This window comes from Orcinus orca, chromosome 18 (genome assembly GCF_937001465.1).
Source record: "Orcinus orca chromosome 18, mOrcOrc1.1, whole genome shotgun sequence".
Lineage (NCBI taxonomy): Eukaryota > Metazoa > Chordata > Mammalia > Artiodactyla > Delphinidae > Orcinus > Orcinus orca.
In genome coordinates, this window is record NC_064576.1 from 60,337,767 (window position 1) to 60,352,911 (window position 15,145).

General features: G+C 36.6%; 1 protein-coding gene and 1 long non-coding RNA gene across 6 annotated transcripts in view; one reads left to right on the forward strand and one right to left on the reverse strand.

Moving 5' to 3' along the window:
* Positions 1–15,145, forward strand: part of FNDC3A (fibronectin type III domain containing 3A) — a 161,977-nt gene that overhangs the window by 142,213 nt on the left and 4,619 nt on the right. For 4 of the 5 annotated variants that reach the window (XM_004274601.3, XM_033436841.2, XM_049701042.1 and 1 more), the window contains 5 exons: positions 20–169; positions 273–556; positions 661–873; positions 3,246–3,412; positions 4,814–4,941. In XM_004274601.3, the coding sequence (XP_004274649.1) occupies positions 20–169; positions 273–556; positions 661–873; positions 3,246–3,412; positions 4,814–4,941 (942 nt within the window). Of the gene's footprint in view, positions 1–19; positions 170–272; positions 557–660; positions 874–3,245; positions 3,413–4,813; positions 4,942–15,145 lie in introns of those variants that run through there. The other variant, XM_049701043.1, reaches the window with a different exon arrangement.
* The window catches only part of LOC125961922 (uncharacterized), a 57,103-nt gene that overhangs the window by 27,199 nt on the left and 14,759 nt on the right, over positions 1–15,145 (reverse strand). The gene's annotated exons all lie outside the window — the stretch shown is intronic.

Below are 15,145 nucleotides of genomic sequence, written 5' to 3' on the forward strand. Positions count from 1 at the left end.
TCCTCTTCTTAATTTAAAGGTCCCTTTGAGTAATGGAACTGATGTCACTGAATATCGATTGGAGTGGGGAGGAGTTGAAGGAAGTATGCAGATATGTTACTGTGGGCCCGGTCTCAGTTATGAATTAAAAGGACTTTCACCAGCAACTACCTATTATTGCAGAGTCCAGGTAAAGGCGGTCAGGGCCTTGTCACTTACTCTATCCAGAGTTTTGCGTCTTGTGAGCATTTTCATGATCGCGTCTTTACCTTTTGGGCTCTGTTAATTTGTAGGCTCTGAGTATTGTGGGTGCAGGCCCTTTCAGTGAAGTAGTAGCCTGTGTGACTCCACCATCAGTTCCTGGTATTGTGACTTGTCTTCAAGAAGTAAGTGATGATGATATAGAAAATCCCAATTATTCACCGTCTACATGCCTTGCAGTAAGCTGGGAAAAACCTTGTGATCATGGTTCAGAAATCCTTGCCTACAGCATAGACTTTGGAGATAAACAGCCCTTGACTGTGGGAAAGGTTACAAGCTACATTCTAGACAATTTGCAACCAGATACAACATACAGGTACACAGTAAAAACTATGTTAATTTTTGCCTAGACCAGAGGGACACTTTAAATAGAATAATCATAAACTAAACTTTTTCTTTTTTTTTTAATATGGCACTTAGAATACGAATTCAAGCCTTGAATAGCCTTGGAGCTGGTCCTTTCAGCCACATGATAAAATTAAAAACTAAACCCCTCCCTCCTGATCCACCTCGTCTGGAATGTGTTGCCTTCAGCCACCAGAACCTTAAACTGAAGTGGGGAGAAGGAACCCCAAAGACATTGTCAACAGATTCTGTTCAGTACCACCTTCAGATGGAGGATAAGAATGGAAGGTAGGTGTTTCTAATTGCTTCTTTATATAGTTTCTCAGGTCTTAAGTACATAAATTTTTTTAACAATAGAAATAAGTTTTAACAGAGTTAGAAGTCTCATAAATAATTTTTAAGTATGCCATTTTTGAAACATCAGAAGACATAATGAAGATTTTCTGTTTATAATTGGGAGGGTGATGCAAGAGAGAAAAAATTACGGGAACTATTATTTGGCTCTCATATCTAACCCATTTCCTCTCTTCAAGCTAGTAAAAGAAACGTAATCTGTGCTGGAAAATAATCTCTTCAGTGCTTATTTCCAGCAAGAGGCAGTTTTTACAGTAAATCATTGATTGGCTTAAGGCCTTTGAGATCCTTGAAGGCAGGGATTATATCTCACCCTCCTCCACACCCTCACAGGGCCTGCACACTAAGTGAATGCAGTAGTTTACTTCCTCACCATCAGATCTTAGACTCTCTGAATAAATAGTCCAGTCCCCTGGCTACTCAGGTTCTTCTCTGTGCTACCATCCTTTACAGTCTCGTTACATCCATGCCATATTTTACCCCACTAAATCATGCATTTGAATTATAGTGTTACTCAAAATAAGTGTGGTGTAAATTATTCAAATTCCAGTCTGGGTAATTTATTGATATTATATCCAAAATAAACAATGCCATATATCTTTCACAGCCGTTACTCTAATCTTTTAAGAATTTGGTGGGTTTTTTTGTTGGTTTTTCTTTTTTATTTGTTTGCTTTTTCACTCAGTTTATTAGAAATAATTTGTATGTCTGATAGATTCAGAGTGCCAGGGACAGTATTTCCCAAGATTACTTTGTTTTTTGTGTTGGGTTTGTATCTTAGCCAAGTATTCAATAATGGAATATTCAAGGTACTTGTATATAAGTACTCTCTATCAGAAGTACTTACACATTTAAAATAGCATACAGAATTAAACATACTGTATCAACAGTAAGAGCATTACACAGAGCAAATAGTATTGATCATTTCCTGAAATCCGTGCCTCTATGAATGTTCGCCTTTGTTCTTGGCAGAATTTTATGTACTGTTTGTAGCCTTATCTCTGGAAGGAAATTCTTTGCCTTGCCACAGGTTTTTGGTATAGCCATTTATCTTTAATATATGTTGTTACTGTTAGGTTAATTAATTCTTTATTTTTATCCCCTTTCTAGCATTTACATTTGGGGTAGTGCAAGAAGGTTTACTGGAAACAGGTTTAATTGGTGTTTGGTTGAAAGATAATAGAACAAAGATTCTATTAAGTATAGATTATATTAGTTTATATTCTTATTTTAGAATTTTAGCCGTAATTAATATTTAGCTAGCATCTAGAGAATTGTTGTAGGGTATGGGGTATGGTCTTTGGCTGTGGAAAATAAATAAATTAAAACGTTTTATGATACTGTAAATTTACCATATAAACTTAATGCACTAAATCAATTTAATATCTTTAGTTACTTTCTTTTGACTTTTCACAACTCTTTACACTTGCTGTGGGATCATGTCAGAATGCTACCTCAGCTGTTCCCTGACCACAGGTTTTATCATCGTTCACCTTTTTTCGACAGTGGTTTTGCCACTGGTTGTTTTCCTATCATTAAAAAAAAAAAAAAAAATTGGAGATTCAAAAGGCAAGGCTTATCTAATTACTGCTTCTTGGAAATACTCTTACTAAAGATTATTAAATATTTCTTCATTTTTAATCTAACTACAGTTTTCAGACTGTTAGAACTATATGAGTATTCATTATTCATTCCTCAGTTTCCAAAAATTTTTTAAATAGCCAATCAAAAATTTGGGGAACATTCAGCATACGGATAACATATATGATGTTAAACTTTCCATTGAACAGTTCAAGTGGATAATTTATGGGAAATTATATATTATCTCATACTGTTATGTAAATCTTAAGAAAACCTCACCAAATCAATTAAAATTATGCCTGGGAAAGGGAATTCTCTTTTTTATGTGACAAATTGTATGCCTATGACTCTAGTTAGAAATAATTTATATTGAAAATTGTGATGTACTGAGTATCCTTTAAAATGTAAACATTAAAAAACAGCAGTCAGAAACAAAGCTTATACCAGAAGCCTGAAGAGAAAAATTTAGCAATAAATTTTCAGGAAACCATGTCAAATTGGGAAATTTACTAATTCTGTGATTTTCATCATCTGCCGAAAAAACACAGATTTATTGTGTGACAAACCATTCCTGGCATTAAATTCTAGGAGTAACTTATTACTCCTAGGAGTAACTTATTACTCCTAAATAATGTCTGAACTGTATTTTTTTTTTTTAGTGGTTTTTAAACGTTTTTCATAAGGTAGTCAAGGTTTATTTTTCATAGAAGTCATTTCCATTTTAGGTTTATATCCCTGTACAGAGGTCCATGCCATACATACAAAGTACAAAGACTTAATGAGTCGACATCTTATAAATTCTGTATTCAAGCTTGTAATGAAGCGGGGGAAGGTCCTCTTTCCCAAGAATATATTTTCACTACTCCAAAATCTGTCCCAGCTGCCCTGAAAGGTAAGTTATACATCCTCAAGTTATTTTCTTTAATAATAAATTAAATGCACTTTTCATAAAGTACTTTTGTACTATTAAAATTATCATCCAGGGGGCTTCCCTGGTGGCGCAGTGGTTGAGAGTCCACCTGCTGATGCAGGGGACACAGGTTCGTGCCCCGGTCCAGGAAGGTCCCACATGCCGCGGAGCGGCTGGACCTGTGAGCCACGGCTGCTGAGCCTGCGTGTCTGGAGCCTGTGCTCCACAACAGGAGAGGCCACAACAGTGAGAGGCCCGTGTACCACAAAAAAAAAAAAAAAGAAAATTATCATCCAGGATGTGTCCAACATTTAAATTATAAAAAGGAAATTAGACAAGCCTACCTACTGGGACTTTCACTTAATAATAAAAGCTATTTTATCTGGCATATTGATAATCAGACAAGTGCTGGTTTTTGTCACTGATCTTTGTAATAAACATAAAAGTACTAAACTGAATAGGTAGGCTCGTTTTCTAATAGGGTTGTTTGCTGTTTCCACTATTGTTACTTAAAGAAAAAAAATCACAATTCTGGTTGTTTTGAGTCATTGCTGTTTTCATTCGGATTTCAGGGAGAGAGCCAGGTCATCTGTTTAGCAAAACATACATAAATACGTAGTTAACTTGAATTTTTAAATCAAATTTACATACATACACACATTTGTATATATATTATATATTTAAAATTAATTTCAGCAGGGTTCTTACTTTAAAATGACCCTGGAAAGTAAAAAATACTAAAATTCCTCACCCTCTGAGGACAAATTACAAAGATTTCTGGTACAGTGTCCTGGATCATATACTTGAATGTATCATTTGTTAAGCAGATCCATAGTTAGCAAGACTGTTCTTTGAACAGTCTTTCTAATAATGCTGATGGATTTCACTGAGTTATTTTTCTGTTCTCTCATCTGGTTTAGTGTCTCTTTACCTTAAGAAGATTGCTGATTTTAACACCTTTGTACCCCACTATTGAGTGAGGCAGTCATATATGTGGTCAGGCAGCTAGGTGTATTTTTCAACTCATTCTCTTAGAAGATTTCTTAAATTATAAAATTTCATGTTCTAGTTATGCTCTTTGAAGTACCATAAAAGATGTTGTAGAACTGCCATTGGCTTTTTTTAGCTCAGGGAAAATAGTACTTATCTTTACAGATCTTTTAATCAGTCTGGCCATTGGAGTGCTTGTAGATTGTATGGCCTGGAGATGATAAGAGTTAGCCATTGACCGTTTCTCTGAAAATTTCAAAAATTCACTAATATTTATTTCAAGTTTGTAACTATGTTTTAAAGTCTGTTGATTTTGATTGAAACAAGTGTCTGTGTGATGTGCCACGTTAAAAATCAAGTAGAGCAGATTTTATTTATATTTGTTCTCTACAGCCCCCAAAATAGAGAAGGTAAATGATCACGTTTGTGAAATTACATGGGAGTGTTTACAGCCAATGAAAGGTGATCCAGTTATTTACAGTCTTCAGGTTATGGTGGGAAAAGATTCAGAATTCAAACAGGTATGTGCCAAAATATAATTCTATAGATACACACTTTCACCTTTTTCATTTTTATGTATTTTCAATGCAGGATTTGACTACCTTTATCTTCCTAATTCAAAAACATTTGTTCAGTGCTTACTATGTGCCAAAAAATAGTAACTACACAGTATATCAGGATTCAAAATCTTTGGGGTGTGAACTGCACTTAAACAGAGTATTCGTTCATTTGACAGGTATTTATTGAACTCTGTGCCAGGCACTCAGGATACAAGTGAACAAAAAGTCCTTGCCTCCGTGCAGCTTACATTCTAGTAGAAAAAGAGATTCTAAAAGCAGATAAACACATCAGTATATCATATGTTAGATAGTGATAAGCACAATAGAGAAAAAATAAAACTGGATAAAAGGATTAGGGAGTACTAGGGCGAGGGACAGCTAGTGCTATTTTATATAGGGCCGTCAGGTGACATTTGAACAGAGACCCCAAGGAAGTGAATATGGGGAGAAGAGTGTTTCAAGAAGCAGAAACAGTAGGTGCAAAGGCCCTGAGGCAGGAGCATGCTTGTTAAATTTACTGTACAAGACGAAGGCCACTATGGCTGGGGCGGCATGAGCAAAGGGAGGAATAATAAATGAAGTCAGGGCTTTAATGGTAGGGGGTCTGTGAGCAGGCATGGAGATCGTGTAGGGCATTATAGGTCATACTCTGACTTTTACTCCATGTAAAATGAGAAGCCAGTGGAGGATTTTGACCAGAGTAGGCACATGATCAGACACAAGATTATTGTGACCAGAGTAGGATGAGGACAGATGCAGAGACAACATTGAAGAGGCTTTTACAATGTTAGTAATAGTCATAGTTATAATGCAGTGTTGTAAATATGACAATTGACACAGTTATTATGGAAGCCTAGAGGAAGTATCACCTTCCTGGTAAAATTTCAAAGATAGGTTCCTGGTAAACAGTGAATAGCCGATGAAGTGGGCAGCTGTCAGTGTCATTATGACTTTTATAAAGAAGTTTTTATGCAACTCAAAAGCCTTATTTCTGTAAGCATTTCATCTGCTTCTTCCTTTTTGCTGTTACTCTTCTTGATTTTGAGAGCTTTTAAGCTGGGTTGTTTTCATTTTAGTTTCTTATTTTGTATTTTCTTTTCTCACTATTAAAAAATCATTCATCTGTTTTATTTCACTCTTCTGCTATTATAACTATTAATAATAGACTACCTTTCAATAAGGTATAATTTTTTCCTTTCAATTTTGCTAAATATGGAAGCATAATTTCTTAACCAAAATTACAAAAGGCCCCAAAGAGCTGGATTAAATTTGGCATGTGATTGTTTTTCTTTATTAAGCCATCTGCAAATTGACATGATAATTAGACTTGAATATGATTTATAGATAAGTAGGTTTCCTTCCAAGGAGGAAACAAAATTAATATTAAAGAAAATGTAATTTCATTACATATTTAAAGGAAATAGGGACCCCACATTTGAGTAGTATATGAATTTTAATAAACATATCACTACATGAAACAGCAGTGCTAATTCTAATTTAACTTAAAAGCTAAATTAACCCTATCATCAATTTTACTTTAGATTGTAAGCATACTGTAAAACTTAAAATACTGATTTCCTTAGAACTTCATCATATATATGCTCATCTAAATCTCTTAAATGTTTATAAAATTTTATGATTTATTGGCAAGTTGTATTCCAGAGTTTAAAGGTCATTTTTTAAGAGTTCAATCTCATTCATGGGATTTTAATATTTTACTTAAAATTGACTTGCTATTCAACACACATGTATTAAATACTACATATGAAGAATTTGAGGGGGCTACATTATTAATAAGTTACTGTTCTGATTTCAAGAAGGTTGTTTATTAGATGTTAGCAAGCAAGCAGAAATTTCATAATCATGACATTCTGTGTAAGCAAATAAAAGATCATGATAAAGATAAAACATACTTTGTTAAAAGGAATGATTTTTTTTTCCAGCTGGACTTTGGAATGTTTTCCAAAAGGATTATCATTAAAGGGAGTCTATTTGGGGAGTTGATGAGCTTAGGAGGAACCATGAACTCTCAAGTATGACTTGAGTAAGGCTCAAGAATGGAGTGTGTACAGTGGGGGAAAGCAGCGGGTATGCTTGTGGGATGAACTGGGAGATTGGGATTGACATATATACACTAATATATATAAAATAGATTACTAATAAAAAATAAAGCTAAAAAAAAAAGATTGGAGTGTGTAGTGGAGGAGGCCACGTCTTAGTGGGTCTTCATTCTACAGCAGTAGGAACTGTTGATGTTTTTAAGAAGAGGATTATTATTTATAAGTTGGTGGTTGAGTTTCTAGGCTAGCCTATTTAAAAACTGTTTAACCTGTAGTGTTGCTGGGTTTGGGGACCTGGAAGCAAATTAGCCTAGCAGCAGCCAGTACTTACGACCCTGGGCCAAACTTAGAAACATATTGATTTCTTTACATTCTTCCCTTGCTTCATCCCTCTTTGATCAGTCAGTGGCTTTCACCAAACTCTTGCTGCCTTCTTGCTGCTCTGTGCCCTGCTCTGCAGCACCTCCCCAAGGCTTGGCCCCGTTCTCTAAAATTACACTCTTCCTCTGACTCTTGCCTCCCTCTCTCACATACATCATAATTCTCATATACACAGTATAACTGACCTTATTGCCATTAGGAAAAAGACTCTTTCCTTGGGAAAATTCATGTCAAAAGTCGAGTGTCTGCTGGCTCTTTAATCTTCCCAGAAGTGTATACATTTTTTAAAGCAAGTGCTTTTAAACCAAAAGCAGCATTTCAAGTGGTATAACAGGGTGAAGTGAAAATATTGGGGGACAGTAGAACCACTGTCAAAGCAGATAAGCACCATCTGGGAGTCTGTACCTAAGAGAGTTCTTGTGTCCAAGCTCATTAATGTTACAAATACCAGAAAAATTAATACAAATTGGCTTATAGGGGCTTCCCTGGTGGCACACTAGTTAAGAATCCGCCTGCCAATGCACGGGACACAGGTTCGAGCCCTGGTCCAGGAAGATCCCACATGCCGCAGAGCAACTAAGCCTGTGCGCCACAACTACTGAGTCCATGAGCCACAACTACTGAGCCCACGTGCCACAACTAATGAAGCCCACGCGCCTAGAGCCCGTGCTCCGCAACAAGAGAAGCCACCACGAGAGGCCTGCACACTGCAAGGAAGAGTAGCCCCCACTCGCCACAACTAGAAAAAAGAAAGCCTGCATGCAGCAACAAAGACCCAATGCAGCCAAAAATAACTTAAAAAATAAATTAATTTAAAAAAATTTCAAATTGGCTTATAAAGTATAAATCCTCTTAGGGAGAAGCCTGTAGGTAGGTAGGTTGATTGAGGAGCTTAATGAAGTCATCAGGGACATAGTTTCTCTCAGTGTTCAGTGCCTGCCATGGGGAACTTACACTTCCTTATTCACATTCAGGGAAAAGATAGCACTTGGGTTACAAAGTCATCCCTGAAGCAGTGACTGTGCCAGGGCTTAAGCCAGCCAGGGCCCACCTCTGGACTTAAGCCTCGCCAGCTTCTCCTAGTACAGGGGCTGTACTTTGGATACCCCATCCAAAATTAGGGTATTGTTGGCAATGTAGGAGAACGGTTGCTGGGACAGTGGCCTGTTGGATTCTATACAATTTCTTCCATTCTTAAACTTCTGAACTTGAGATTCTCAAAAACAGTTGTTCCTCAGAGTGGCCTGCAGACCAAATAAATCTGAATGTCTAGGAGTGGAACCCACAATTCTGTTTTTCTTTTGCTGGTTTTGTTTCTTTGTTCTTAAGTTCCAAGTGGTGCTTAAGCACCGTAAATTTCAGAATTGCTCTAGAGATAGCCTCATCCACCAGAGGACAGACAGCAGAAACAAGAAGAACTACAGTACTGCAGAGCCTATGGAACAAAAACCACATTCACAGAAAGACAGATGAGATGAAAAGGCAGAGTGCTACATACCACATGAAGGAACATGATAAAACCCCAGTAAAACAACTAAATGAAGTGGAGAGAGGCAACCTTCCAGAAAAAGAATTCAGAATAATGATAGTGAAGATGATCCAGGACCTCGGAAAAAGAATGGAGGCAAAGGTCGAGAAGATGCAAGAAATGTTTAACACAGACCTAGAAGAATTAAGGAACAAACAAAGAGGTAGGTGAACAACACAATAATTGAAATGAAAACTACACTAGAAGGAATCAATAGCAGAATAACGGAGGCAGAGGACCGGATAAGTGACCTGGAAGACCAAATGGTGGATTCACTGCCATGGAACAGAATAAAGAAAAAAGAATGAAAAGAAATGAAGACAGCCTAAGAGACCTCTGGGACAACATTAAACACAACAACATTCGCATTATAGGGGTCCCAGAAGAAGAAGAGAGAGATAAAGGACCAGAGAAAATATTTGAAGACATTATAGTCGAAAACTTCCCTAACATGGAAAAGGAAATAGCCACCCAAGTCCAGGAAGCGCAGCAAGTCCGATACAGGATAAGCAGCAGCAAGGGAAAACTGACAAATAACATACAAGGGAACTCCCATAAGGTTAACAGCTGATTTCTCAGCAGAAACTCTACAAGCCAGAAGGGAGTGGCATGATATACTTAAAGTGATGAAAGAAAGGGAAGAACCTACAACCAAGATTACCGGGCAAGGATCTCATTCAGATTCGATGGAGAAATCAAAAGCTTTACAGACAAGCAAAAGCTAAGAGAATTCAGCACCACCAAACCAACTCTACAGCAAATGCTAAAGGTACTTCTCTAAGTGGGAAAAACAAGAGAAGAAAAGGACCTACAAAAACAAACCCAAAACAATTAAGAAAATGGTAATAGGAACATACATATCGATAATCACCTTAAACGTGAATGGATTAAATGCTCCAACCAGAGGACACAGGCTTGCTGAATGGATATAAAAACAAGACCCATATATATGCTGTCTACAAGAGACCCACTTCAGACCTAGGGACATATTCACACTGAAAGTGAGGGGATGGAAAAAGATATTCCATGCAAATGGAAATCAAAAGAAAGCTGGAGTAGCAATACTCATATCAGATAAAATAGATTTTAAAATAAAGAACGACACTACATAATGATCAAGGGATCAATCCAAGGAGAAGATATAACAATTATAAATATATATGCGCCCAACATAGGATCACCTGAATACATAAGGCAACTGCTAACAGCCGTAAAAGAGGAAATCGACAGTAACACAATAATAGTGGGGGACTTTAACACCTCACTTACACCAATGGACAGATCATCCAAACAGAAAATAAATAAGGAAACACAAGCTGTAAATGACACAACAGACCAGATAGATTTAATTGATATTTATAGGACATTCCATCCAAAAACAGCAGATTACACTTTCTTCTCAAGTGTGCACGGAACATTCTCCAGGATAGGTCACATCTTGGGTCACAGGTCAAGCCTCAGTAAATTTAAGAAAATTGAAATCATGTCAAGCATCTTTTCTGACCACAACACTATGAGATTAGAAATCAATTACAGGGGGAAAAAACGTAAAACACACACACACATATGGAGGCTAAACAGTACGTTACTAAATGACCAAGAGATCACTGAAGAAATCACAGAGAAAATCAAAAAATACCTAGAGACAAATGACAAAACACATGATCCAAAACCTATGGGATGCAGCAAAAGAAGTTCGAAGAGGGAAATTTATAGCTATACAAGCCTACCTCAAGAAACAAGAAACATCTCAAAGAAACAACCTAACATTACATCTAAAGGAACTAGAGAAAGAAGAACAAACAAAACCCAAAGTTAGCAGAAGGAAGGAAATCATCAGAGCAGAAAATAAATGAAATAGAAACAAAGAAAACAATAGCAAAGATCAATAAAATTAAAAGCTGTTTCTTTGAGAAGATAAACAGAATTGATAAACCATTAGCCAGACTCATCAAGAAAAACAGGGAGAGGACTCAAATCAATAAAATTAGAAATGGAAAAGGAGAAGTTACAACAAACACCGCAGAAATACAAAGCATCCTGAGAGACTACTACAAACAACTCTATGCCAACAAAGTGGACAACCTGGAAGAAATGGACAAATTCTTAGAAAGGTATAACCTTCCAAGACTGAACCAGGAAGAAATAGAAAATGAACAGACCAGTCACAAGTAATGAATTGAAACTGTGATTAAAATCTTCCAACAAACAAAAGTCCAGGCCCAGATGGCTTCACAGGTGAATTCTATCAAACATTCAGAGAAGGGCTAACACCCATCCTTCTCAAACTCTTCCAAAAAATTGCAGAGGAGGGAACACTCCCAGATGCATTCTGTGAGGCCACCGTCACCCTGATACCAAAAGCAGACAAAGATACTACAAAAAAAGAAAATTACAGACCAATATCGCTCATGAATATACACACAAAATCCTCAACAAACTGCTAGCAAACAGAATCCAACAACACATTAAAAGGATCATACAGCATGATCAAGTGGGATTTATCCCAGGGATGCAAGGATTCTTCAATATACGCAAATCAATCAATGTGATACACCATATTAATTTGAAGAATAAAAACCATATGATCATCTCAATAGATGCAGAAAAAGCTTTTGACAGAATTCAATACCCATTCATGATAAAAACTCTCCAGAAGGTGGGCATAGAGGGAACCTATCTCAACATAGTAAAGGCCATATATGACAAACCCACAGCAAACATCATTCTCAATGGTGAAAAACTGAAAGCATTTCCTCTAAGATCAGGAACAAGACAAGGATGTCCACTCTCACCACTGTCATTCAACATAGTTTTGGAAGTCCTAGCCATGGCAATCAGAGAAGAAAAAGAAATAACAGGAATACAAATTGGAAAAGAAGAAGTAAAACTGTCACTGTTTGCAGATGACATGATACTATACGTAGAGAATCCTAAAGATGCCACCAGAAAACTACTAGAGCTAATCAATGAATTTGGTAAAGTTGCAGGATACAAAATTAATGCAAAGAAATCTCTTGCATTCCTATACACTAATGATGAAAAATCTGAAAGAGAAATTAAGGAAGCACTCCCATTTACCACTGCAACAAAAAGAATAAAATACCTAGGAATAAACCTACCTAGGGAGACAAAAGACCTGTATTCAGAAAACTATAAGACACTGTTGAAAGAAATTAAAGATGATACCAACAGATGGAGAGATATACCATGTTCTTGGATTGGAAGAATCAATATTGTGAAAATGACTATTACCCAAAGCAATGTACAGATTCAATGCAATCCCTATCAAATTACCAATGGCACTTTTTACAGAACTAGAACAAAAAAATCTTAAAAATTTGTATGGAGACACAAAAGACCCCGAATAGCCAAAGCAGTCTTGAGGGAAAAAAATGGAGCTGGAGGAATCAGACTCCCTGACTTCAGACTATACTATGAAGCTGCAGTAATCAAGACAATATTGGTACTGGCACAAAAACAGAAATATAGATCAATGGAACAAGATAGCAAGCCCAGAGATAAACCCACGCACCTATGGTCAACTGATCTATGACTAAGGAGGCAAGGATATACAATGGAGGCAAGGATATACAATGGAGAAAAGACAGTCTCTTCAATAAGTGGTGCTGGGAAAACTGGACAGCTACATGTAAAAGAATGAAATTAGAGCACTCCCTCACACCATACACAGACGTAAACTCAAAATGGATTCGAGACCTGAATGTAAGAATGGACACTATAAAACTCTTAGAGGAAAACATAGGAAGAACAATCTTTGACATAAATCATAGCAAGATATTTTTTGATACACCTCCTAGAGTAATGGAAATTTAAAAATAAACAAATGGGACCTAATGAAACTTCAAAGCTTTTGCACAGCAAAGAAAACCATAAACAAGACAAAAAGACAACCCTCAGAATGGGAGAAAATGTTTGCAAACGAATCATTGGACCAAGGATTAATCTCCAAAGTATATAAACAGCTCATGCAGCTCAATATTAAAAAAACAACCCAATCCTAATATGGGCAGAAGACCTAAATGGACGTCTCTCCAAAGAAGGCATACAGATGGCCAAGAAGCACATGAAAAGGTGCTCAACATCACTAATTATTAGAGAAATGCAAATCAAAACTACAATGAGGTATCACCTCACACTGGTTAGAATGGGCATCATCAGAAAACCTACAAAGCAAGAAATGCTGGAGAGGGTGTGGAGAAAAGGGAACCCTCTTGCACTGTTGGTGGGAATGTAAACTGATACAGCCACTATGGAGAACAGTATGGAGGTTCCTTAAAAAACTAAAAACAGAACTACCATATGACCCAGCAATCCCACTACTGGGCATATACCCAGAGAAAACCATAGTTCAAAAAGACACATGCACCCCAATGTTCATTGCAGCACTATTTACAATAGCCAGGTCATGGGAGCAACCTAAATGCCCATCGACAGACGAATGGATAAAGATTTGGTACATATATGCAATGGAATATTACTCAGCCATAAAAAGGAACGAAACTGGGTCATTTGTAGAGATGTGGATGGATCTAGAGACTGTCATACCGAGTGAAGTAAGTCAGAAAGAGAAAAACAAATATCGTATATTAACGCATATATGTGGAACCTAGAAAAATGGTACAGGTGAACCGGTTTGCAGGGCAGAAGTTGAGACATAGATGTAGAGAACAAACGTATGGACACCAAGGGGGGAAAGCAGTGGCGGGTGGGGATGGTGGTGTGCTGAATTGGGCGATTGGGATTGATATGTATACACTGATGTGTATAAAACTGATGACTAATAAGAACCTGCTGTATAAAAAAAAAAAAATTAAATTCAAAAAAAAGATTGCTCTAAAAGCTCCAAGTTCACTTACAACTCCCTGGACAATAATAGAGGGGAAGAATGGTAGAGACGAATTACGTGGTTATTTGTCCATATTCAGTTGTTTTTGAGGGTTTTTACTGTTCCCTTCATTTATTGATCACTAGGAAATAATTATTTGCAATAATACATTCATAAGTTACAGAAGGATCACATTATGTGACCATATGTGCCAAATTATATGACAACATATGCCTTATTATTTGTCTTAATGAATACAGTTGACCCTTGAACACCACAAGGGTTAGGAGCACTGGTTTTTCCCCAGTGCAGTGGAAAAACCACATAGAACTTTACGGTCAGCCCTCCGTGTTCGCTGTTCCACATTCATGGATTTGGCCAGCCTCTGGTTGTGTAGTACTGTAGATTGTACTTATTGAAAAAAAATCTGTGTATAAGTGGACGCTTACAGTTCAAACCCGTGTTGTCCAAGGGTCAACTGTAATTACTTTTAAATGCAGTCAAATCTATAATAAATCTTAGGAAAGTTTTGAGTAAGTCTGCATTCAGTCTAATAGTAATGTATTGCTGAAATCATTGTCTTACACTAATTTCTATAAATAATACAGACTGTATTATGACTCATTATAAGATAAGACTGTGGATATGTAATGTACACAGAAAGTAGAAATAAACAGAATTTGTTCCTCTATAATGACGCTTCAAAAGTGGTTGTCTTTGGTAGTAAACATGTATACTTGTCCTTAAAAGGTAACAACAAGGACTGTCTTGAATTTTAGTATGGGTACTTGGTAAATTAATCTCACCAACCAAATAGATTTTTAGAATGTAGATATAGAGGTAGATATAAATAGGTAAAATAGTGATTTCAGTCTTATTGGCCCCAATTCCACAGTTGTTATTTTCTCCATGCTGTAAATATATTCACAAAGCTAAAGTAAGGATAAATACCAATTTATGAAACTCGATAAGCTTTCTATAAAGGTTTCCTGTAAATTCTGTTGCAGGTGGTGTACTGTTTCAAAGTTCTTGGCCAGCTAGATATGCACAGACTTTCCAAGCTTAAGTTTTAGTCTGCATTTCTCAGTTAAAATGCAAAGAAAGTGAAAACATTAATGTCTTACCTGCCATCCTCTTAACTACAAATCTGCATTAATTTATATTTGCCACATTCTGCCTAAGTAAATGGATAGTTATTGATAGCAAATATAAAGGGGATATTTTAGTTTTTCTTCCGTTTTAATTGTATGTAATACTATCTGTGAGTAATAGCTATGGACCAAAACATGAATTTATTAGAGTTTTTACTTGCCCTCTTGTTTATTAGGGTCACAGAATTTATCTTGT